Here is a 26761-nt window from a genome sequence, read left to right as displayed (position 1 = left end):
ATATATATATATATATAAAATGTCCAATAGATGCAAGTACCAAACCTATTTCCAAAATGGGGTTTCCCCCTGACCCCCACCTCAACTAATGAGGCAGGTGCCAGTTGGCACATTCAGGTTGCCAACTACTAATTCATCATTTGTCTGGATGTGGCTGCTAGCTGTTGCATTGACGGGTGGGACAGGGTCAGGGGACCCGCATTCTGCAGATAGGAGTGATCCTCTTCAGACATTTATGGCAAACCCTGTAATGTATAATATAGGAATACTGCCTTTAAAAGCCTTTAAAGGGGTTGTCTGGGTTCAGAGCTAAACTCAGACATATCCCTGTTTTCACCCAGGCAGTCTCCCTGATATGGGCATCAGAGCATTTCATGATCCGATGCTCTCCTTTGCCCTTCGTTGAATTGTGCAGGGCAAAGGCATTTTTTTTGGAGATGTGATGATGTGCTGGGCTCTCCATGGGGAAAGCTAGGCGGTGGCTTCCGCCTAGCAGTGAGTTCGGTGATGTCACTGGCACTAATGGGCTGTAAAACGGCTAGGGCAGCACTAAAGCCCGCCCATCAGAGCCGGTGCTGTCGCCTCCGCTTAGCAGTGTAATGAAATGTTTTGATGCTCATATCAGGGATGCCGAAGGGGTGATGACGGCTCTGAACCCGGACAACCCCTTTAACAGAAGTAGACATTATTATTACCATGCTGGTGACTAGCTATGTATGCCATTATAAACCTTCTGTATGCTACATTTCTCAATTCAACATTTCAGTGACTGTGCTAGGAGCTACTTATCCTATGATCAGATGCTTGATTATAACTTGTGTGACCCGTGCTCGTGCTGCGGCTCGCAAAAAGCGGGCCGCAATGCACGATCGCCGGCCGTAGGTCAGCCGCATCGGATCACTTTAATGGGTCCGCGATCCGCCCGTTCCGCTAAAATATAGGACATGTTCTATCTTTTTGCGGAACGGAGGTACGGGACGTAACCCCACGGAAGCACTCCGTAGTGCTTCCGAGGGGTCCCGTCTCGTGCGGCCGTTCCGCGATTCCAGATTTGCGGACCCATTGAAGTGAATGGGTCCGCATCCGTGATGCGGAATGCACACGGAACTGTGGCTGTGTATTGCGGCCCACGATTTGCAGGCCGCATTACGGCCACAGATCACACATGTTCGTGTGAACTAAGCCTTAGACCCTAATTTCAATTTTCATATATGTAGTTACTAATAACATGATATTCCAGAATCAGTTACTATTAGACTGACTTACCCCAAATTTAATAAGATTCAGCCCTTAGCAACCAGTCTGCATAAAACTGCAATCTCACTATTCAGTTAAGATGGCAGCCACTGCCCTCACCCTGAGGCTAATCCCACCTGTCCTCACTAGCCAGTAACAATAGCCCCCCAAAAGTGTCAGTAACCAGAGCCCTCCCCCTAAAGGGTTAATCTCCTGCAGCACAAAGGGGTCCTCTTACCACATGTTGCTTTCATTTATATACTGAGCAGACAGCAGATCTCCCTTCCCTGGTCTGCGCTGCTTCAACTCTGCATTCTCCAGCTCTGCTGAGTAAGGGAGCGTCTGCCAAGCGCAGGGACAGGGAGAAGTGCACACAGCCCAGGCACTGCTATCAACTGCTGGGGAGGACCTGGGTTTAATCATTTACTTACACTCCCTGGCTGTCTGTAATCTGACCTTGCAGGATGCGTGCTTCTGCGTCCTCCGTCCTTCAACACATAGACGGACCTGCATAGCAACCTGATTTTAAGCACAGATAAAAGTAGGCAGTACAGGGAACAAAACTGTGGAATTAAGGGGTAATTGAATACACAGTGAAAAGTTGAAATAGGGCCACCAAGGAGATATTAATCACCACAATCCAATACTCCCCCAAAAAATAATAATATGACAGTTATACTTTAATTATACTGAAATATTAATTTTGTTTGAAATAACATTTTTTATCGCTAGTAAACAGAAAATTGCTGGTAAATGAAAATTTTAAAGGAATCTGTCACCATGAAAATACAATGTAAGCTTGGCATTACATATTTTGTGAATGAAGGTGAAGAAAAAACGGCTGTTTTTGCACAGCTTTTATATATTTTCTTACAGGTTCACCTGATGGGACGGATCATGTTATATTTTTATAGAGCGGGCTGGAGTTTTCACTAATGCCGGTGCACCCTGCCCTAAAGCAGGGGCTCAGTTGTCAGTGACAGCCAGTCCCGTGCTGCTGATCGGACGTGCACAGGTGCTGCACCTGCCCGATCAGCCTGCCATACCTGTACAGCGCTGGGACTCAAGTCACCTCCTGCAGTGCCGTACAGGTACGGCACTGCTATCCTACAGGTTAATAAACCTGGTCATTTCCCATCCATATTTGGGCCCCTTGTAAATTTCTGCCCTGGCACTGGCTGGCAGCAGCGTTGTGACTTCTGAACACCCCTCCCCCCCATTGAAAATTCAAGGCAGCAAGGCCCTTGAATAAAAAAAAATACTTCATCTGTCTAGTCTGCTGCCTCTTGCCTGCATACTGTTCTGCCACAGTGCCACTGAGACTGCCTGCACCACTCCTAACTGCCACACACCACAGTGCCACTGTGACTGCACCACTCCTAACTGCCACACACCACAGTGCCACTGTAACTGCATCACTCCTAACAGCCACACACCACAGTGCCACTGTAACTGCATCACTCCTAACAGCCACACACCACAGTGCCACTGTTTGCACCACTCCTAACAGCCACACACCACAGTGCCACTGTAACTGTCTGCACCACTCCTAACTGCCACACACCACAGTGCCACTGTGACTGTCTCCACCACTCCTAACTGCCACACACCACAGTGCCACTGTGACTGCACCACTCCTAACTGCCACACACCACAGTGCCACTGTGATTGTCTGCACCACTCCTAACTGCCACACACCACAGTGCCACTGTGACTGTCTGCCCCACTCCTAACTTCAACACACCACAGTGCCACAGTAACTGTCTGCACCACTCCTAACTGCCACACACCACAGTGCCACTGTGACTTCCTGCACCACTCCTAACTGCCACACGCCACAGTGCCACTGTCACTGCACCACTCCTAACTGCCACACACCACAGTGCTACTGTGACTTTCTGCACCACTCCTAACTGCCACACACCACAGTGCCACTGTGACTGCACCACTCCTAACTGACACACCACAGTGCCACTGTGACTGTCTGCACCACTCCTAACTGCCACACACCACAGTGCCACTGTGACTGTCTGCACCACTCCTAACTGCCACACACCACAGTGCCACTGTCTGCACCACTCCTAACTGCCACACACCACAGTGCCACTGTGACTGTCTGCACCACTCCTAACAGCCACACACCACAGTGCCACTGTGACTGTCTGCACCACTCCTAACTTCCACACACTACAGTGCCACTGTGACTGTCTGCACCACTCCTAACAGCCACCACCACCACAGTGCCACTGTGACTGGCTGCCCCACTTCTAACAGCCACACACCACAGTGCCACTGTGAATGTCTGTACCACTCCTAACTGCCACACACCACAGTGCCACTGTGACTGTCTGCACCACTCCTAACTGCCACACGCCACAGTGCCACTGTGAATGTCTGCACCACTCCTAACTGCCACACGCCACAATGCCACTGTGACTGCACCACTCCTAACTGCCACACACCACAGTGCCACTATCTGCACCACTCCTAACTGCCACACACCACAGTGCCACTGTGACTGTCTGCACCACTTCTAACTGCCACACACCACAGTGCCACTGTGACTGTCTGCACCACTCCTAACTGCCACACACCACAGTGCCACTGTCTGCACCACTACTAACTGCCACACGCCACTGTGACTGTCTGCACCACTCCTAACTGCCACACACCACAGTGCTACTGTTACTGCACCACTCCTAACTGCCACACACCACAGTGCCACTGTGACTGCACCACTCCTAACTGCCACACGCCACAGTGCCACTGTGACTGCACCACTCCTAACTGCCACACACCACAGTGCCACTGTGAATGTCTGCACCACTCCTAACTGCCACACGCCACAGTGCCACTGTGACTGCACCACTCCTAACTGCCACACACCACAGTGCCACTATCTGCACCACTCCTAACTGCCACACACCACAGTGCCACTGTGATTGTCTGCACCACTTCTAACTGCCACACACCACAGTGCCACTGTCACTGTCTGCACCACTCCTAACTGCCACACACCACAGTGCCAATGTCTGCACCACTACTAACTGCCACATGCCACTGTGACTGTCTGCACCTCTCCTAACTGCCACACACCACAGTGCTACTGTGACTGCACCACTCCTAACTGCCACACACCACAGTGCCACTGTGACTGCCCCACTCCTAACAGCCACACACCACAGTGCCACTGTGACTGTCGGAACCACTCCTAACTGCCACACACCACAGTGCCACTGTGACTGTCTGCACCACTCCTAACTGCCACACACCACAGTGCCACTGTGACTGTCTGCACCACTCCTAACTGCCACACACCACAGTGCCAGTGTCTGCACCACTACTAACTGCCACATGCCACTGTGACTGTCTGCACCACTCCTAACTGCCACACACCACAGAGCCACTGTGACTGTTTGCCCCACTCCTAACAGCCACACACCACAGTGCCACTGTGACTGTCGGAACCACCCCTAACTGCTACACACCACAGTGCCACTGTGACTGCACCACTCCTAACTGCCACACACCACAGTGCCACTGTCTGCACCACTCCTAACTGCCACTCACTACAGTGCTACTGTGACTGTCTGCACCACTCCTAACTGCCACACACCACAGTGCCACTGTGACTGAACCACTCCTAACTGCCACACACCACAGTGCCACTGTGACTGTCTGCACCACTCCTAACTGCCACACACCATAGTACCACTGTGACTGTCTGCACCACTCCTAACTGCCACACACCACAGAGCCACTGTGACTGTTTGCCCCACTCCTAACAGCCACACACCACAGTGCCACTGTGACTGTCGGAACCACCCCTAACTGCTACACACCACAGTGCCACTGTGACTGCACCACTCCTAACTGCCACACACCACAGTGCCACTGTCTGCACCACTCCTAACTGCCACTCACTACAGTGCTACTGTGACTGTCTGCACCACTCCTAACTGCCACACACCACAGTGCCACTGTGACTGAACCACTCCTAACTGCCACACACCACAGTGCCACTGTGACTGTCTGCCCCACTCCTAACAGCCACACACCACAGTGCCACTGTGACTGTCTGCACCACTCCTAACTGCCACACACCACAGTACCACTGTGACTGTCTGCACCACTTCTAACAGCCACACACCACAGTGCCACTGTGACTGTCTGCACCACTCCTAACTGCCACACACCACAGTGCCACTGTCTGCACCACTACTAACTGCCACACGCCACTGTGACTGTCTGCACCACTCCTAACTGCCACACACCACAGTGCTACTGTGACTGCACCACTCCTAACTGCCACACACCACAGTGCCACTGTGACTGCACCACTCCTAAATGCCACACACCACAGTGACTGTCTGCACCACTCCTAACAGCCACACACCACAGCGCCACTGTGACTATCTGCACCACTCCTAACTGCCACACACCACAGTGCCACTGTGACTGTCTGCACCACTCCTAACTGCCACACACCACAGTGCCACTGTCTGCACCACTCCTAACTGCCACACACCACAGTGCCACTGTCTGCACCACTCCTAACTGCCACACACCACAGTGCCACTGTGACTGTCTGCACCACTCCTAAATGCCACACACCACAGTGCCACTGTGACTGTCTGCACCACTCCTAACTGCCACACACCACAGCGCCACTGTGACTGCCTAAACCACTCCTAACTGCCACACACCACAGTACCACTGTGACTGTCTGCACCACTCCTAACTGCCACACACCACAGTGCCACTGTGACTGTCTGCCCCATTCCTAACTGCCACACACCACAGCGCCACTGTGACTGCCTAAACCACTCCCAACTGCCACACACCACAGTACCACTGTGACTGTCTGCACCACTCCTAACTGCCACACACCATAGTGCCACTGTGACTGTCAGCACCACGCCTAACTGCCACACACCACACTGTCTGCACCACTACTAACTGCCACACGCCACTGTGACTGTCTGCACCACTCCTAACTGCCACACACCACAGTGCTACTGTGACTGCACCACTCCTAACTGCCACACACCACAGTGCCACTGTGACTGCACCACTCCTAAATGCCACACACCACAGTGACTGTCTGCACCACTCCTAACAGCCACACACCACAGCGCCACTGTGACTATCTGCACCACTCCTAACTGCCACACACCACAGTGCCACTGTGACTGTCTGCACCACTCCTAACTGCCACACACCACAGTGCCACTGTCTGCACCACTCCTAACTGCCACACACCACAGTGCCACTGTCTGCACCACTCCTAACTGCCACACACCACAGTGCCACTGTGACTGTCTGCACCACTCCTAAATGCCACACACCACAGTGCCACTGTGACTGTCTGCACCACTCCTAACTGCCACACACCACAGCGCCACTGTGACTGCCTAAACCACTCCTAACTGCCACACACCACAGTACCACTGTGACTGTCTGCACCACTCCTAACTGCCACACACCACAGTGCCACTGTGACTGTCTGCCCCATTCCTAACTGCCACACACCACAGCGCCACTGTGACTGCCTAAACCACTCCCAACTGCCACACACCACAGTACCACTGTGACTGTCTGCACCACTCCTAACTGCCACATACCACAGTTCCACTGTGACTGTCTGCACCCCCCCTCCCCCGGGTCACGCCACTGAATACAGGCAATGTCTGTGAGAGTTGAGAGAAACCATAGGAACTGTAGTCCATTACATTACTAATGCCAACTACAGCTAGCCCTGGCAACATAAAAACAACTGAGCTGAACAGAGCTGAGCAAGATAATGCATGTGAAAAAAGCCAGCTTGTGAGCTACAGTGGTAACAAGGGCGTAGCTAAAGGGGGTGCATATGTAGCAGTCGCTACCGGTCCCAGGAACTGGATGAGGCCCAAATATACCAGTATTATAGAAAGTGTATGCAGGTCAAGTTACACCTCTGGCTGGGGGGAAGGGGTTAGGTCAAGAATTTGGCATGGGGGTGGCATTTCAATTTTTGCCCCAGGCAGCACAAATGCTATTTGCTTTCCTGCCCCTGGCCACAAAACACTGAGGGAAGTGGGGCCCAAGCTGAACTCTTGCACCAGGGCCCATGAGCATCTAGCTACATACCTGGGTAGTAATACTGCTTCTGGTAAGCATTCAGATGCATGTTGGTGGTTTTCTGTATTTTGCTAAACTTAGAATACCTATTTAAGTATTACACAGTATCCCAACAAACATGTGACCAAGAAGACATGATTACTCTATAGCAGTGATGGCGAACCTATGGCACGGGTGCCAGAGGCGGCACTCAGAGCCCTCTCTGTGGGCACCCGCACTGTGAAAAAAGTCTATGGTGTACCAATATGCCTTAGACTTTTCCTGCCATTCATCAGCGCAGGGCGCACTATGAACAGCACAGGCAGGGCACTGAATGTAGGCAGGCTATTATAGATAATGATAAAGTACATGGAATATATACTATATTGAACTATAGTATTTAGGTTAAATTGCCGTGTTGGCACTTTACGATAAATAAGTGGGTTTTGGGTTGCAGTTTGGGCACTTGGCCTCTAAAAGGTTCGACATCACTGCTCTATAGTATATTGAAGGAGCCATCAAGTGGGAATCTTCCCTATGTTATATTATATTCATTCTCAGTGCAACTCTTTTAATTATATCTAACACAGAAAGATCTTTTATAGTATTCCTCAATTCAATGATTTATCTAGAATAATTATTTTTAGACTCTCTGTTCTGGTCATCAATTCCAAGGTATCATAAATGTGTTAGGTTTAGGAATATTCAATGCTGTGCACAAATAGTTTAAAAGAAATGAAATTGTGTTTGTTTTCCGTATGAGTAGATAATCTGAAGGGAGAGTAGCCACAGCTAAATCAGGAAAGTGAGTAGATTTAATTGATTGCAAATATTTGAAAATTTCAGATTATATACATGACCTTTGCTTTTATCACTCAAATGCAATTAATTGTCTGCAGATACAAATTTACACGGAAGTTAGAAAAACTCTTTCTTTCTTTTTCTCTTTTCTTCTTTCCTCATGGAGTACTGGCCCTGTCTGATTTTATGTATTATTTATATCAGTTGGAAATGATCTTGTGCAGCAACATTTTGAGCTAAAGTTAAAGAGACCACCCTTCTTTGGAAGTACATCTTGAAATGAAAACAATTAGTACCAAATAAGTAATGTAGGTCAAAACTATCAAAGGGCATCTAGATTGTTTTACATTTAGGAATTAAATGGGTCATTTAAAAAAATATATATTAGGATATACTGATACATTTCTGTTATCAGAATCAATTTCTTTTTTAATAAAATTCTTGTAAAAGTGATATGAGGTCTCAGAGAGATAGCATTTGTAAGCCATCATCATAGCATGGGATAAGACTGTAGTAGTACAGGACATTGATATTAACCATCTGCTGATCGGTTTTCGGGAGTAGAGTAATAATCTTCACTACTGCCGTGTATTGTACTGATTTCAGTAGTAGGACATTGCTGTATGATGTCCATGCACAACACTATGTTATGCACAGTAAAATAAAAAAACTGGATAGTAATGACAAGTGGACTCATATTTCACTAAAGAAACAGTCCCAAAATTATACCCCACTCCCTTAGACCGTGCACTAGGTATAATACAGTGTATCAGTTTTTCTAGAAAGTTTTCTTTGCTTATGAAACCTATATCTTTTGATGAGAGCTGAGGGTACCTTTAAATATGTCACCATTGCCCATTTAGAAACTGTATTTAACAAGAATCACATAATCAATCACATTAATTATTCAGCTTTTTGTCTGGATGTTTTTGTAAAGCATGTCACCGATGCTAACCTCTCTCCCAATCTGTACAATTTTCTTACTTATTAAATGACAAAGTTATTTATTTTATTCAGAATGCTTTTTACCATAATTATAAAATTAGAAGAGTCATTATAATTGCCCATTTCCGTGGGATAACTGACTGCATTTTTTTCATTGACGCAAATTCCTCTTTACTTGGATTTATTTCTATGAGGTCCCAAGAAATCTTACGGAAAGGTTTTGCCAGAGAACGTTTTATCAGTGGCATTTTAATCATTGTAAAGCCATTTTTTTTATTCCTCTTTGTTGAAGTCAATTACATGTTCAACATTTTTTAAGAAGGGATTAGATAATTGAAGCCTGTATTCTCTGCTGAAGCGCCAATGGCTCCTTTTATGTTTTAATTCGAGCAGTGGTGTGGAGATTTCAGCATTACATGCATGGTTTTAGAAGAGTAAGACTAATATACATTCGATACTTTATTATTATTAGCCAAAATTATTTTTGTGTTTGCTTTTAGCTACTATTATAGTTATCATAGATTAGATTGTGACATTTTCTCATAAATTGGTGTTTCCAGTTTATTTGACAAAAGTTAAAATACTTCTCTTGGTGCATTCAGTAAATCCAGTGTACAGCTCTATCAGATTTATCCTGGGTGGCTCCTAGATGAGACAACTGGGAAAAATAAGGGGGAAGTTGGAACCTGTGTATCTCTTCCCTGACTCTAACAACTAGGTTTTAGAAATAACACAAACCTTAAAAAATGCCTTTCTCTGCTGTTGACTCTCTGGTTGCCTGAAATACTCGACTTTGGTGACATAAATATGTCATTTTTACAGCTGTATTGCTAAAATGTAAAGTACTATCAAGCCAAATCTGACACTCGGTGACAAAATAAATAGTGTTGCTCCATGTCCTGTCTTCATGAATGCAATAACAGAGAACATGTCATTGAGAAACAACAGAAAGACCAAGGACATTCAAAACAACTCACTCATTTCAATTGCGGCGCCATCAAATAGTTGATTTCACATTTTAATACTTGTGCACAACAAAAGGCTGCTTTATTGAAGAAAAAAATGTCAGCAGTAACTTTTTTAATTTCCAAGTATACATTAAAACGGTTGGTTGTTTTGCAGGATGAATTGTAGTTTGATTACATTTTTGGGTGGATCTAGAAAAGGTATATTGTTTTTATTTTTTTAAACACTATTGGGGTCATTTATTAAGACCGGCATTTTAGTCTTAATAACTCTTGTGCTGGTGCATAATGCGCCCAAGTTTATAGAGGTGCCGGCATCTACATAACTTAGGGGCATCCACCTCCAGCCTAAATCTACTACAGCTCCCTTGCTGTTGTAGATTTAGATAATTTTCTGCACCTAAAATAGGTATAGAACATAAGTGAGTTGGCCTTCCCTCTTTTTTAGACCTGGTGCGAGCAGGAAAAAGTTGCAGATTTGGCTGCAAATTCCTTTTGCGACCGAATCTGCAACAGATATACTCCAAAAATTGGTGTATATGTAATAATAAATGACCCCCATAATACCGCATAATATAAATACTGTGTTGTACTTATTCTATAGATTATTCCGATGTTGGCAGCATTAAAGGGATTGTCTCATCTCGCTGTTACTAAGCTGAGAAGGGACTAAGCCCAGACCAACAGGTAGTCGTGAAACAGCAGAGTTGTCCGGCACTCCGCTCTTTCAGTACTCCCATAGCAGTGCATGAGAGCTATGCTGTTTCTGAGTTAGTAACAGTGAGATGAGACAACCGCTTTAAACATGTATTTTTAGACTATATGCATAGTTACTATTTTACTAATATAATTTACCGAAAGATGTATCTGACTGAACTTGCCTCTAATTACAGCTGTTTAGTGTTTAACACATTATTGTGCTATTGGTCACCCTGAGTGCCATACACTATATTCCAAACACTGATTATGAATCCAACAGAATAACTTTTTCCAAAGCTTTCCATTGGGGTTGGTTTTCATGATTTCTTCTCATGGGAGCTATTTTTTTTTTCTATAGAAAATATACAGTATTATTCACATTCCTGTTTCATGCATCCATTATACAAACATACTGTATTATACTGTAGGGTCAGTATTATATTGTAAAACTTAGATCTATCATGTACCACATGCGCCATGTTAGACAGAGTTGTGAAAGAGGTTTGGTCTGGGAAAACAGGTATTTTCCTCCCAGCATGTGCTGATGATTTTAAATGCCGGTCCGGGTTTTGGCAGCACCTGGCTGTCCTTAAATAGGCAGCTGGGCTCATAAGCCATGTCTCTGTGTTGGGATCTGGGAGCCTTATGTCTGGAGAAAGGCTTGCTACCTGTTTGGCGTGAAAACAGGTTGGTGCTGCTATGGTCAAGGACTTTGAGGCAGTATTGCCGCATGGTGTGAATTACCACTAACACTGCATGGTGACTTTTTGTTTGAATATGACTGCTTGTTTTGTGACTTGCCTAAAGTGTGAATAAAACACTGAACTGTTTGATCCAAAGAACTTGTTGTTGCCTCTATACTGCGTCTGCTAATCCTGTCTACCAGAGCGAGTCCCCACAATACATAACTATTACATCCATGCCTTCACTGAATCTAGATGTTTCCTTTTTTTCTCCATCTGGATAAGACAACATTTTCTGACAAGCGCAAAGTTTGCTGCCCAGATATCTTTGACCACTTGCTACTTCAGCCATGCTGACCCTCTATATCAACACATACCACGCCATCCTATAATAGTAACATTCTGGTGCTACCACCAGTACTGTGTGGGCTGCACCATGTGTCCCTATTACTGTACCTACATTGCAGCCCAGTTCCCCCCAAATACTTTATTTAAGATATAATAGTGCCTGGGGACATGGATGAAGGCCAAAGCAGAGGCATAACTACAAAATGATAATCCTCAGATGGTCAGACCAATGCGAGGAATTAATCAGATCCTAGGCCAGGCTACTAAATTAGTTCAAATGGTTAAACTAAACACCTAAATGAATTTAGCCTACAGAACAGACCCCACATAATTCCAACCACAAAGCAGACCCCTGAATAGACACTAGAAACTCTCCGAACTTAAATCAGACCTGAAACCAGAAGCCTTGATACCCCAAATTACACCAAAAGACTCTCTTTCTTAGACAGACTTCTCCCAATGATCCCTTTTTTTCTCATACAGCTATCTCTCCATGGCTCCTCAATCCCACACACTGCTCTCCAAGGTTCCCCCTCAAACCAGCCTGCTCGCCATAGATCTTTATGCCTCTGCTTTCACCCAGACTGTTCTGCAACCAAATCCTCTCATAGACAGCTCCCTTTACACTGACTGCTCCCCATGCTCCTCTTTCTCATGGAATGGATAAAAGATCATTTCTGTCCAATATGACGTGCTAGAGCAAGTTCCCAATCCAGATTCACACGTACAGTAGTAATCACTCTGCACTCTCCAATCATAATTAAATGTATTTTTATTGAATGATGAAAAATCAAATCAGAGTCGAGGGATGTTAAACTAAATGGAAAAAATTCCAATAATATATGAAATCAATATAGAGTGATGGATGTCCAAGTTAAAATGCTAGACTGTGAAAGATTGCAAACTCTATCACATTAAAGAGGACCTGTCACCTCTCCTGACATGCCTGCTTAATAGCTTCATGCATTACCCATGTAATAACAGTTCTGGAACATCTATTCTTATGGTTCTATGTGGTACCATTCCTTTATTATTTCTAATAGAAGTTAAAATTTAATTGCTGGCAGTCTGCAGTAAGGGTACAGAGGGGAGGTAAGAAGTAGGGGGTGTGTACCTGCACCCTCAAAAAATGGCAGCACTGACTGGATAGAGTAAGTCTGTACATGTACACCCCCCAATTGGTTACCACCCCTCTGTACCTAAGGGTACTTTCACACTTGCGTTAAAGTTTTACGGTATTGAGTTCTGTCACAGGGGCTCAAAACCGAAAATAAACGCTTCAGTTTTATCCTAATGCATTCTGAATGGAAAGCATTCCGTTCAGTATGCATCAGGATGTCTTCAGTTTAGTAATTTTTTACGGTATGTGGCTGTAGAAAATACCGCAGCATGCTGCGGTATTTTCTCCGGCCAAAATTCTGGAACACTTGCCAGAATGCCAGATCCGACATTAATTTCCATTGAATGTATTAATGCCAGATCCGGTACCAAGTGTTCCGGATAACCAGACCCGGTTTCCCGATCTGCGCAGACCTTTTAAAATGTGAAAAAAATATATACCAGATCCGTTTTTCTGGATGACCCCGGAGAGACGGATCTGGTGTTTCAATGCATTTGTCAGCCGGATCCGTATCCATATCCAGAAACAAATGCTATCTGTTTGCATATGGATTTCCGGATCCGGCAGGCAGTTCAGGCGATGGAACCAGGGCCGGACTGGGGAAAAAACCAACCCTGGAAAAAGTTGCATACCAGCTCCACAGCATTGCGTTATTATTTACTTGTTTATAATAGGAGAAAGCGTTCATTTTAAAACACGTGTGTAAACACTAATATGAACTTTGCCCCACGATAGCTCTTTTGTAGAACCCCCATTGTTCATATTATCACAGTGTTTTCCCAACCAGGATGCCTCCAACTGTTGCAAAGACAGTGTTTTAACACGCCCTTTGACCCGCCCCTTTTTTGTTGGCCACCTATTTAATGATTGTTGCATTCAACATTTTACTTGACCAGCTATTTTAGATATTCTACGGCAGTCCTGTTACAACCCAGCCTTTCGACCAAATAATAAAAATATTTATAAAGTCTCACCCATATGCTGCAAAAAAAATATATCTGCAATGTAAAATCGATAATAAAGATCAACTACAAACATAAACATATTTCACATGAAAACTTACAATTACTTGGCCCTTGGGGATCTCGGACGCCACTTCCACACTTTGGCCGGGGGCTCGCTAGAGCTGATGTTGTGTTTTATCCTAATGAGAAAGATTTCCTAATAATGATTTGGAGAAGGGGCAGAGGGATAGCAGAGCAGGGAGAGGCTGGTGCTGCTACTAGGGGGTCATACCATGGAGGAGTAATAAAGCCCACCATAATGCCCTCCCAGTAGTAATAATTCTCCTTATAATGTGCAAAACATACCCCTTTGTAATCCCCCCAGTTGAGCTAATGTTTCCATAATTGTGCCAATATAAAATACCCCTTCTCAGTGCCCCCGTAGATGACCCCATAGTGCTCCTCCCCCCACCATAATATGTCCCAGTATAAAATGCCCCTATACAGAGCCCCCATATAAAATACCCCTTCTTTTTAGCCTCAGTAGATGCCCCTATAGTGCCCCCAATCATGTGCCAGAAAGATGTGCCCCAATAGATGTCCCCAATCATGTGCCAGTAAGATGTGCCCCCATAGATGCCCCCAATCATGTGCCAGTAAGATGTGCCCCCATAGATGGCCCCAATCATGTGCCAGTAAGATGCCCCCCAATCATGTGCCAGTAATAAGAGTCCCCCCACCATCATGTGCAAGCAGCCAGAGCCCCCCATATTATGTGCCCGTAGCCCCCCCTTATTATGTGCCAGTAACCCCCCATGTGCCAATAACCCCCCCTTATTATGTGCCAGTAACCCCCCTTATGTGCCAGTAGCCGCCCCTTATCATGTGCCAGTAGGCCCCCCTTATCAAGATCCAGTAGGCCCCCCCTATCAGGATCCAGTAGGCCCCTCTTATCATGATCCAGTAGGCCCCCCCTTATCATGATCCAGTAGGCCCCCCCTTATCATGATCCAGTAGGCCCCCCTTATCATGATCCAGTAGGCCCCCCCTTATCATGATCCAGTAGGCCCCCCCTTATCATGATCCAGTAGGCCCCCCTTATCATGATCCAGTAGGCCCCCCTTATCATGATCCAGTAGGCCCCCCTTATCATGATCCAGTAGGCCCCCCCTTATCATGAACCAGTAGGCCCCCCTTATCATGATCCAGTAGGCCCCCTTATCATGATCCAGTAGGCCCCCCCTTATCATGATCCAGTAGGCCCCCCCTTATCATGATCCAGTAGGCCCCCCTTATCATGATCCAGTAGGCCCCCCTTATCATGATCCAGTAGGCCCCCCTTATCATGATCCAGTATTGTACCTATATAAAAAAAATAAAAAAATAAACACTTATACTTACCTCCAGCAATGTGATGCAGGCCTCTTCCGGCCTGTGTCATTCGCTATACAGCTCAGTTGGCGCAATTCCGTAATCGCGCCGCCTGCACCGGCCTCTGATAGGCTGCCGGCCTAATGCTGGCAGCCTATCAGTAGAACAGGAGGGGACACACCTCTCCCTCCCCTGCCGCAGCATATTAGACATCTGTATCGCCGTCCTCAGGACAGCGATACAGATGACTATGGAGATGAGCGCTTCCACAATGGAAGCGCTCATCTCCTGCTGCTGTGCCCTGCCGCCGGCCGCCACTACTTGCCACCAGGGCCGCGTCCTTGCGGCACTTAGGCCTGCCGGCCTACCGGGAAATTTCTCGGTAAACCGGCAGGCCAGTCCGGCCCTGGATGGAACTGCCTGCCGGAATCCAACAACGCAAGTGTGAAAGTAACCTTACTGCAGACTGCTAGCAATTCATTCATAATTTCTAGTAGAAATAATAAAGGAATGGCACAATATAGAGCCATAGGAATAGATGCTCCAGAATTGTTATTACATGGGGTGCATCTTATGGGCCGGTGAGTCTTATAGGGCGAAAAATACAGTAATTCAAAGCTGAAAACAGCTGCTCACAAGCATAAGCTGATCCAAACAAAGTAAGAAAAGCAATTGCAAGTGCTTTCATAAACGTAAAGTTACTTGTCAGAGAATTCCATACTTTAAGGAATTTCAGAACTAACTGTGCTGTCCTTTGTCATCCCTTCCATCTTCTCAATTGTTTCACGCAGGTCAGACAATTTATTTTTCCAGATAGAACTTTCTTGAAATTCCAATAGCTCCATTTCCAGACTTCCTAAATCTAACCAGTGTAAGCAGGAAAGATCAAGTTCTTCAAACTTGGCTTTATCTGGAGAAGTGAAAAAACACAGGGTTGTCTCCAAGTTTCGGAACTGTAAAAATCTTTTACTAAAATTCACCTTTGCAGCTGTTAGGATGCTAGAAAATTCCTTGTAGATTTCCTGGTGGCTGGTAGGATTGTCTGCAAATGCTGTAACATTTTCTAAATGCTTTTTTAGATTCGAAAAATATTTTAGCTGCCCACTTCTAAAGGTCTCTTTCAAAAACCTGTAGTTTTCTCTCAAATGTTTTGTTATCACAAGACATCCTTTCTGCTGTTTTCCCTACACCTTGCAGTTGTTTTAAAAAACATGAGGTTGGTAAGTCCGACCAGATCAGTGAGCTGTGGATATTCCTGCTCTTTTTCATTCATAAACAGCCTAATATCATCCAAACAGGCTACAAATCTCTCCAGGACTCGTCCTCTGCTCAGCCACCGTACATTATTGCACATAAGTAAACAATTATACTGTGCCTGAACCGCCTCAAGAAATGCTTGAAACTGTCGAAAATTCAGAGCACGAGTAATTCACCATTTTTGTGACATCTCAGAGGACATTATCAAATTTTTTGCTGCTTTCCCTGGCACAAATAGCTTCTTGGTGTATAATACAATGGAACTGCATGACTTCATGTTTTGTTTCTTTAACAAAGAACTGTAATAAATAGGGGTGCACCGAAATTCCGGCGGCCGAAAATATCGGCCGAAAATGCACCTAATCCATTTCGGCCGATATTGATACATATTGGCAGAAAATAGCGGGGAGGGACTGGGAGGAGGAGCTGGGGGCGGGTGCGTTCACTGTGCTCCGGCCCCCAGCTCCAGTAGTTATAAAATGTGTACAATTAATAAGGATTCTATTCATGAGGCCCCCTCTGCAGTAGAACATTCAATATAGCCACATCCTACTCACAGGGCTGTTATCTTAATGCTGGCCGGTCGGGCAGAGGAGCGGCAGCGTCACGACTGACGTCATGTGCCCGGCCTACTTTCTGAATGAAGGAGGCGGCGCAGGCATGTGACGTCAGTCGTGACGCTGCCGCTCGTCTGCCCGGCCAGCCAGCATTAAGATAACAGCCCTGTGAGTAGGATGTGGCTATATTGAATGTAATACTGCAGAGGGGGGCCAAATGAATAGAATGCTTATTAATTGTACACATTTTATAACTACTGGAGCTGGGGGCCGGAGAACAGTGAACGCACCGGCCCCCAGCTCCTCCTCCCAGTCCCTCCCCGCTATTTTCTATTAATTGTACACATTTTATAACTAGTCTGTACTGGAGCGGCAATGGGGGGGGGGGGGGTCTGTGGATGGCACTGTTATGGGGTGGGTGGGGGTCTGTGGATGGCACTGTTATGAGGTGGGGGGTCTGTGGATGGCACTGTTATGGGGTGGGTGGGGGTCTGTGGATGACACTGTTATGGGGTGGGTGGGGGTCTGTGGATGGCACTGTTATGGGGTGGGTGGGGGTCTGTGGATGGCACTGTTATGGGGTGGGTGGGTAATATGATTTATTAAATTCATGAAAAATAATTATTAATAAAATCATTTAAAAAAAAGTATTTTAAAAGTATTTGGGCAAAAAGGCAGTTTCGGTTTCGGTCAAGGGGCATCCTGAATTTTCGGTTTCGGTTTCGGACCAGAATTTTCATTTCGGTGCACCCCTATAAACCAGATGTTGCCCCACCATAGAAAGCGCCCCATCACTAGTAATTGAAACCACTTTTTCTGGTCTTATGTCTTGTGACAAAAAATCTCCATCACAGCATTGTAGATATCTATCCCTTGTGTTCTTTTAGGCAAAAACACTAGTTTCACAAGCTCTTCTCTCATGATGTCACCAACAGCATAACGCAAAATTACTGCTAGCCTTGCATGATTATTTATATCTGTGCTTTCGTCCAAGCACATGGAGTAGCAGGCTGCCTTTTGTAATTCAGTCGTGAGCTGCTGACTAACATCACTTGCCATGCGCTGGACTCTGTCTTTAACAGTATTTCTGCTGAGTGGCATCTCAGAGATGCGCTGAATAATTGTATCCTAGTTTGGGAAATGATGGTAAAGGGAATTACTCCCAGACAACATGGCCATTTTTATAATATGCCCATCAGAGAGGGACTTACCATGTTTTGCTAGGCATAGTGAAATTTGAAAACTGTCAGTTGTGAGATGATTTGTTTTAGAAAGATAGTTTAAAAAGCTACAATACTGGGAATGATATTTCCTCAATTTCCTTCAAAAACTATTTTCTTTCAGCTTAACCAAATGTGGCAACACTTTTGTGGTTGGTGTCAAAATGCTGTCTGACACTTGATGTGCAAAACACAACAGTTTCATTACATAGAATACATAACGCTTTTTCCCATTGTGTTCAATCACTCCAAATGACTCTGTCCAGACCTCTTGGAAGGATCTTCTACTATCTGTTTTTGCTTTTTTTTTTTTTTTTACTCATTTTTGGGTGTTCAAGACTTGGAGTGTACAAAAACACACAAAAAAAATAAAAATTAAGCACACAATAAAATCTATCCCAATACCAAAAATAGCTAATACTATTAACACTAAATAAATGGATATTAATTTAAATTGCAGCAGTGATTCTTAGCTGGGGTTCCATTTAAATTTGCTGACCACTAGCACAAGAGGGCAAGAAAAATGGATCCTGTTAAAAAAAAAATGCATTGTGTGCATCAGTTATGCATGTTTACTTCTGTCTCAGATCTGTTTTTCAGGTGAAAAAAGGTATGCGGGACAAGGCTACCTTCACATCTGCATTAGCAGATGTCCGGTAGTCTGTTCCAGCAGGCAAGTGGAAGATTATCCAGACAAAAAATGGCAGCATTCTGCAGTTTGTGTCAATCCTACAGTGGTCAGTCAGATGTACTGTATTCTTTGCACCATAGGATGCCTTTTTTCCCACCAAAAGTGGAGGAGAAATCCCCCAGCGTCTTATGGGGCGAATACTAATGAGCTCTTCCATTATGGAAGTACTCATTAGTATCGGAAGACTGGGAAGCAGTGAATGCAGCACTCCACTGGCTCTATACTCACCGCTTCCTGGTCCTCGGCTGTGCTGTGGCTGCGGACAGTGTGAGGGCGCTCTGTGACCTCAAACTGTGCGCTTCTGTTCACAGCAGAGCCAGCAGCAGGAACAGGAGTAGGACGACCACCGGAGGTGAGGAGTGGTGGCGTCCAAAGCAAGAGAGGTAAGTGTTTTTTTTTTTTTTACATGCTCTGTGGCTTGTGGCTGATGAGAAGCAATGGGGGCTGATCTGAGAAGCATGGGGGATGGTCTGAGAGGCATGGGGGCTGATCTGAGAGGCATATGGGGGCTGATGAGAGACATGGAGTTCTGGAGATCTGATTGAGGGTCTTATTAACATTGGGGGTCTGATTGGGGCTGTCAGCTGAGGTCTGATTAACATTAGGAGTCTTATTGGTGGTCTTACCTGAGGTCTAATGAAAAATATTTTTTTCTTATTGCCCTCCTCTAAAACCTAGGTGCATCTTATGGGCCAGTGCGTCTTATAGGGCGAAACATATTGTAAATGCAATGCGAGCTGTACCCCATTATACTTCAACGGGGCCGGAAGATATTGCATTCTCATCCAGCTCATCCTGGCGGGGCTGTTCTCAGACGGAACAGCCTGCCAGAATACAAAGCACAGGTATGCAAGTAGCCTAAAGGATCACACAGAAATGGCTCAAATGGATGTTAAATTTTTCTCTTTTATTCAGAAGAATGGAAAAATAATGATCATTTGAACACTCCCTAACTAAGGCCTATTTCACACTAGAGTTAATAGATCCGTAACTACCGTGTGCAGCCGCGCACTGCCGGAGGTTTGTCTGGCCCTGTTCGCTATAATGGGGACTGGCGTAAATCCGGTTTTGGGAGGGTTACCCTCACTAAGATAACATGGGCTGGCCATATGTCCTGGAGCAGCATTGATTGTGTGCAGGGGAGCACACAGCATCATAGGTTACTGTGATGCTGTACACGTCGGGCCCCCCCCCCCATGGGAGTATTGTCCTGCACTCATAAGATCATATGTGCTCACAGACTCGATGTCTCAGATGGCACACGGTCGTGTTCATGGGCCCTTAGGGAGGAGGACCCCCGTCTACCACCTCCCATACAGTGGGGGGGGGGGGGAGTCTGGAGGTGTATGAGTAGTGGGGAATGGTGGTGCTCCCTAAGTCCCCTCAGTCAGTAGAGGGCCAGTGACAAATCTTATAATTAAGATTAGGTGATGACTTGAGCAACATTCACATTAAAATATAATTATACCAGGACAGATGATTGTGATTCCCTCACTGCTTGCTCTGCTCTCGGGAACAGCTGATGGGTCCAGGCTGCGCCACTCACAGAGCAAGAAGTTGCTGTGCTGATGGCCTGTCGAGACAGCAGAGGAAGAATTGGCAGGAGCTCAGCCAACCAGCATTAGGCTTGTACCTCTAAACCACAACCACTTACTGACCGAATACCACAGGTTAGTGTGCGCCCCTGAAATGTTCTTTTCGATCCTCTAGCTCTGCTCTCTGCCCTACCCATGTCACATGTTGCTCCCTCTCTGCTAGCTGATTGCAGGAGGCGTACTGTGACGCGAGTTCCTCCCCCCTCACTCCCCTTTCAGCTTGACAGTTTTATTACAGGACTAGCGTGGCATATACAAAACGGAATGGCAATACTCTCTCTCTATTACATGTGGCCTAGGGCGCGCATGCCAACAGAGAAGGCTCTGCGTGCCCTCTCTGGCACGCGTGCCATAGGTTCGTCATCACAACTACAGTTGCAAGAAAAAGTATGTGAACCCTTTGGAATGATATGGATTTCTGCACAAATTGGTCATAAAATGTGATCTGATCTTCATCTAAGTCACAACAATAGACAATGACAGTCTGCTTAAACTAATAACACACAAAGAATGAAATGTTACAATGTTTTTATTAAACACACAATGTAAACATTCACAGTGCAGGTGGAGAAAGTATGTGAACCCCTGGATTTACCAACAGGTTGAACCTCCTTTGGCAGCAATAAACTTCAACCAAAGTTTCCTATAGTTGCAGATCAGATGTGCACAACGGTCAGGAGTAATTCTTGGTCATTCCTCTTTACAGAACTGTTTCAGTTCAGCAATATTCTTGGGATGTCTGGTGTGAATCGCTTTCTTGAGGTCATGCCTCAGCATCTCAATCGGGTTGAGGTCAGGACTCTGACTGGGCCACTCCAGAAGGCATATTTTCTTCTGTTTTAAGCCATTCTGTTGTTGATTTACTTCTATGCTTTGGGTCGTTGTCCTGTTGCAACACCCATCTTCTGTTGAGCTTCAGCTGGTGGACAGATAGCCTTAAGTTCTCCTGCAAAATGTCTTGATAAACTTGGGAATTCATCTTTACTTCGATGATAGCAATCCATCCAGGCCCTGACGCAGCAAAGCACCCCCAAACCATGATGCCCCCACCACCATACTTCACAGTTGGGATGAGGTTTTGATGTTGGTGTGCTGTGCCTCTTTTTCTCCACACATAGTGTTGTGTGTTTCTTCCAAACAACTCAACTTTGGTTTCATCTGTCCACAGAATATTTTGCAAGTTCTGCTGTGGAACATCCAGGTGCTCTTGTGCAAACTGTAAACGTGCAGCAATGTTTTGTTTGGACAGCAGTGGCTTCCTCTGTGGTATCCTCCCATGAAATCCATTCTTGTTTAGCGTTTTACATATCGTAGATTCGTTAACAGGGATGTTGGCATATGCCAGAGACTTTTGTAAGTCTTTAGCTGACACTCTAGGATTCTTCTTCACCTCATTGAGCAGTCTGCGCTGTGCTCTTGCAGTCATCTTTACAGGACGGCCACTCCTAGGGAGAGTAGCAGCAGAGCTGAACTTTCTCCATTTATAGACAATTTGTCTTACCGTGGACTAATGAGCAGCAAGGCTTTTGGAGATACTTTTATAACCCTTTCCAGCTTTATGCAAGTCAACAATTCTTAATCGTAGGTCTTCTGAGAGCTCTTTTGTGCGAGGCATCATTCACATCAGGCAATGCTTCTTGTGAAAAGCAAACCCAGAACTGGTGTGTGTTTTTTATAGGGCAGGGCAGCTGTAACCAACACCTCTAATCTCATCTCATTGATTGGACTCCAGTTGGCTGACACCTCACTCCAATTAGCTCTTGGAGATGTCATCAGTCTAGGGGTTCACATACTTTTTCCACCTGCACTGTGAATGTTTACATGGTGTGTTTAATAAAAACATTGTAACATTTAATTCTTTGTGTGTTATTAGTTAAAGCAGACTGTGATTGTCTATTGTTGTGACTTAGATGAAGATCAGATCACATTTTATGACCAATTTGTGCAGAAATCCATCTCATTCCAAAAGGTTCACATACTTTTTCTTGCAACTGTATATACAATGGACACAGATTGTGTAAAAAAAAAGAGCAGTTGAGTAAATGCACAAATTGAAATGTAGAATTCATTCCATTAGCAGCCTCTTGTTTTCTATTGAACCCCTATGGTTCAACTGAAGATATGAAGGTATGAAACCAAAGGGCCGTTTTTTTTTTTCTTTTCATTAATTTTACTCAGACACCACCTGTTCTTAAAGTCAGGACCTCTGCCATTTGATATTTCAGTTGTGTCACACTGTGACTAGCTTGATGAAAACTGAATAGATTTGAACATATTTACTTTGATATGCAGTCACTCACTCTTTTTTCATTTGGTATGAAATTCCTTGACTTTCATTTTTAGATGCATGTAAAAATTGCAGATTATACTGTTGGTGAAATACTTACATTCCTAAAGTCTTTAGACCCTTTCATGTTTTTCACATTTGTCAGGTTACAGCCTTGTACTAATGTTTTCCTCATCATTCTGCACTCATTACCCATAATGATAGTGAAAATAGAATGTCCGGAATCCTTGCTAATTTATTGAACAGGAAAAAAGAAAATCTTGCATTGACATAAGTATTCAGACCCTTGCTCAGTTGAAGCATTTAGTTGCAGCGATTACAGCCTACAGTCTTCCGAGGTATGATGCCTCAAGGATTGCACTACTAAATGTAGGGATTTTCTTCCTTACTTTGCAGCTCCTATCAACCTCTGACAGGTTGGGTGGGGAGCGTTGATGGAAAGCTATTTTCAGGTCTCTTCAGAAAAGTTTGATTATGTTCTTGGTCACCCCTCTTACCAAGGCTCTTCTCCCCCAATTACTTAGTTTGGTGGGGTGGCCAGCTCTACCAACAGTCCTGGTAGTTCCACACCACAGAGGCTACTGTGCTTGACTGAATTTAACCCCAAAAATTTGTATTGTGATTACTTTTGATTGTGAGGCCGCCCTCCGAATCCCCCGTAATTGAACCCCTCAGATGCTGCATTCATTGCTGATCATGGCATCTCAGATGAATATTATGGCCTTTCAAGGGCTATTCATTTGTACTTACCTTATCCACTTGAGTGCAAAGAGGATGCCGCAGCCATCTTGAGGTTTGGGCCAGGCCCTTCTACCTTCTCTACAAAAGTTAACATTTCCAGATCAGCATTCAAACCTTTGGGACCATCTAATCTTGTTATATTTTTCTGGATCAGGATCATACTAGAGTGCACGCTAAAGTTTTTTTACATTTTATCTAATCATCTCAGTTTTTAATAAATTATTTTATCTATCATTTATTCAATTTGTGAGGGTTGCTGGAGTGCCAACACATTTGAATTTTTATTTTGGCAGAGACTGGATACTCTGCACATTGCACACGTTGAATACTCGTTTCCCAATTTATTCTCATAGCCATTGAGCCATCCTTTTTTCTTAAAAAGTACAGAAAGATCACCAAAAATGTGTCAGACATCAGCACAGATACTACACAGTTCTGCCAATTGTTTAGCGGATGGAGCTGGTTACTGCAGCACCGCTCTCAATGCTTCAATGTGAGCAGCACTGCAATAAACAGCCCAATATACTACACAATGGATGGAGCTGTGTAGTTCCAGTGCCAACTTCCGGTTCCAGAACAGCGGATTGGTGGGAGTGCGGGGTTCGGACCTCGCCGACCAGATATTTATGGCCTATCCTGGTAGCACTCTTCTGGACCTTCACTGCAAACTGCTTGCAATTTATTCATATCGTCTAGCAGGAACAATGAATGAGTGTCACATAGACTGAGTTATAAGAATAGATGCTCCAGGATTGTTATCACAAGGGGGATGCAAGTAGTTACTAAAAAAGACATGTCAGGAGAGATGACAGGTCCTCTATTGCTAGTTTATTTTCTAGATCAAGAAGTGCATTTACAAAACATGCCAAAAAACACTGACAACTTTAGAAAACTGATGGCATGTCTACAGGTGTTATTGATGTAGTTGTAAATGTGAACCAGACCTAAGGGCTCCACAGGATAATAGAGTTTACATTTTTTCTGTTGTTAGTTTTGTTATAAGACTGCCATCCTTTATACATTATCTTTTTATGGGGAGATGTACTCTATGAATGACTGCTACATAAACATTTTATAACAGATGTTATTTTTTGCTGTATATTTGGTATTCTAAGGGCAGCACATTATAGATGAAGACATGAACGCCCTCTCCTGTTGTATAGAAATCTGCCTCATCTGTTCCTTTATTTACCTGGCTACACCTGGTTGCCAGGTGACATACAGCCTTCATGGTTAGACTTCAAGGTCTACATGAATAAGCACAAATCAATACAGTGTGCTTGTATGGAGCTGAAAGCAGAGAAGTGTTTGATATGCCTTTGTTTCTGTCTTTACACAGGAGCCATCCTGGTGTAACCTTACACAAAGTAACACTGAGAAGACAATGACCTAAGGAGCACAGACAAAAGCTGAGCATGGCTTAGTGAAGCAAGTCTCCCGTGTACAAGACACACCATGGCACAGATCTTCAGTGTCAGCAAGCCTCGCCAAAGTATCAACCTGCAGGGAGTGGACCCAGAGACGTGTGCTATAGTGTTCAAGAACCACTGGGCTCAGGTAATCTCATTGGGGAGGACATCTCTCTTTTTCAGATTATTATACCTGGATTAAAACTATAGATAAGAAGGTATTAAACACACAAAAGGGTGACCTCGATGATGTCTTCTTCTCAATCACAGAACTCTATGTAGCTTGTCTTCTGGTTAACCAGTTTATGAACCTCACATTATGAGCATAGAAAACTGAACACGCAAAGGCAGCAGATGACACACTGTGGAAAGAGCCATATGAGATCCTCATCTGAGAGCCTCAGGCAATCCTAGTATCTACTTAGTCTCATTGTGCCCATGTTTTCCCATGACACACCTGGGGCCCCTGGATTAACAGGATTATGTTGCATGGATTACTATGATGTATATTCTGCATCATAAAATGACATTGGAATTCAGTAGCTTGATGTAAAAGGACCTCTAGAGGATACACATCCTCATCCATCCATGGAAGTAGACCCGTAATTAAGGAAGTGACTAAAAATGTATTTTCCTGCTATCCCTCTGCTGGCATCTACAATGATCTCTTTTGAATTTAGATCAACTAATAGAAGGAAATAATTAGTAGACACCACACTTTGACTAAGTTCACACTGGTGCAAGCTTATGAAGGTATTTACATACATTTTCTGGCATAAATACATTAAAGTATATAGAATTAGGATCATACACCTTATCAATGTAGCCCCTGTGCTATTCTATATGACACATTCCTATGTGAGCAGGACTTGCACCAATATGACTCATTTATGAAGATTTTTTGAAATTTTTCTAAGATATGTCCTAGTGTTTTCAGCTTATGCTAGAGTCATTAACAAGGTGTGCACCAGGTTTGTGAATCAGGCACACACTGTACAAGGGAAGATGTACTGTCACACTTCGTACGGGGTAGTATACTGAATAATATTTTTTTTGTTAAATACAGCTTCTCATATAAAAGATGATTTTTATTTACTTGCGGTAAAATCCATCCATTAAGCACATAAGCAGTCTACGCGCTTCGGACCGTTGTGTACTGGTCCTTCATCATGACATATACAAACTAGAAAAGGTACAATTTCTGGGGAAATTGTGTGATGTGTTCTTGCCTCCACCAGTAGCTTACAACTGGAGTGGGCGGAGTAACTGGGTGGAGTGTAGACTCCGCCCACTTTTATAAATTTTGACCTTTGTCTCACACTGACCCACCTTGCCGAGTTTGGGTGCTGTGAGAATGACAGCTGTTTAAAGGTTTCTTATTGAAGTCAATAGGGAAAATCTGATTGGTTGTTTGTGGCTCCGCCCACTTTTTAGCGTCCCCAAAATGAGATATACATTGGCACAGTCCTCCAGTGACCAACTGTGCCAAGTTTCGGAACCCTGCCATTAACAGTCTAAGAGCAGCGGCAGTTTGAATTTTTCCCATTTAAACAAATGGCTGAAATTTGATTGGCCGTTGTAGACCCCGCCCACTTTTTAATTTTTTTTGACCCCAGTCACCCAATGACCTACGGTGCCTAGTTTGGGTATTCTGGCTTAAATACTGTGAGAATGACAGCAATTTAAAAGTTTCTCATTGAAGTCAATAGGGAAAATCTGATTGGTGGTTTGTAGCTCCGCCCACTTTTTAATGTCCCCCAAAATGTGACAGAAATTTTCAGGTTGACCCCATG

General features: G+C 44.7%; 1 protein-coding gene across 1 annotated transcript in view; it reads left to right on the top strand.

Annotated features, from left to right (window-relative positions):
• Positions 1–26761, top strand: part of FHIP1A (FHF complex subunit HOOK interacting protein 1A) — a 305889-nt gene that overhangs the window by 101660 nt on the left and 177468 nt on the right. Inside the window, exon 3 of the mRNA XM_044300356.1 lies at positions 24899–25116. Within this exon, the coding sequence (XP_044156291.1) occupies positions 25015–25116 (102 nt within the window). The 5' untranslated portion in view covers positions 24899–25014. The remainder of the gene's footprint in view (positions 1–24898; positions 25117–26761) is intronic.

Source organism: Bufo gargarizans, chromosome 1 (genome assembly GCF_014858855.1).
Source record: "Bufo gargarizans isolate SCDJY-AF-19 chromosome 1, ASM1485885v1, whole genome shotgun sequence".
Classification (NCBI taxonomy): Eukaryota; Metazoa; Chordata; class Amphibia; order Anura; family Bufonidae; genus Bufo; species Bufo gargarizans.
The sequence above is the reverse complement of the archived record's forward strand: the minus strand, read 5'-3'. Positions and strand labels throughout refer to the sequence as shown.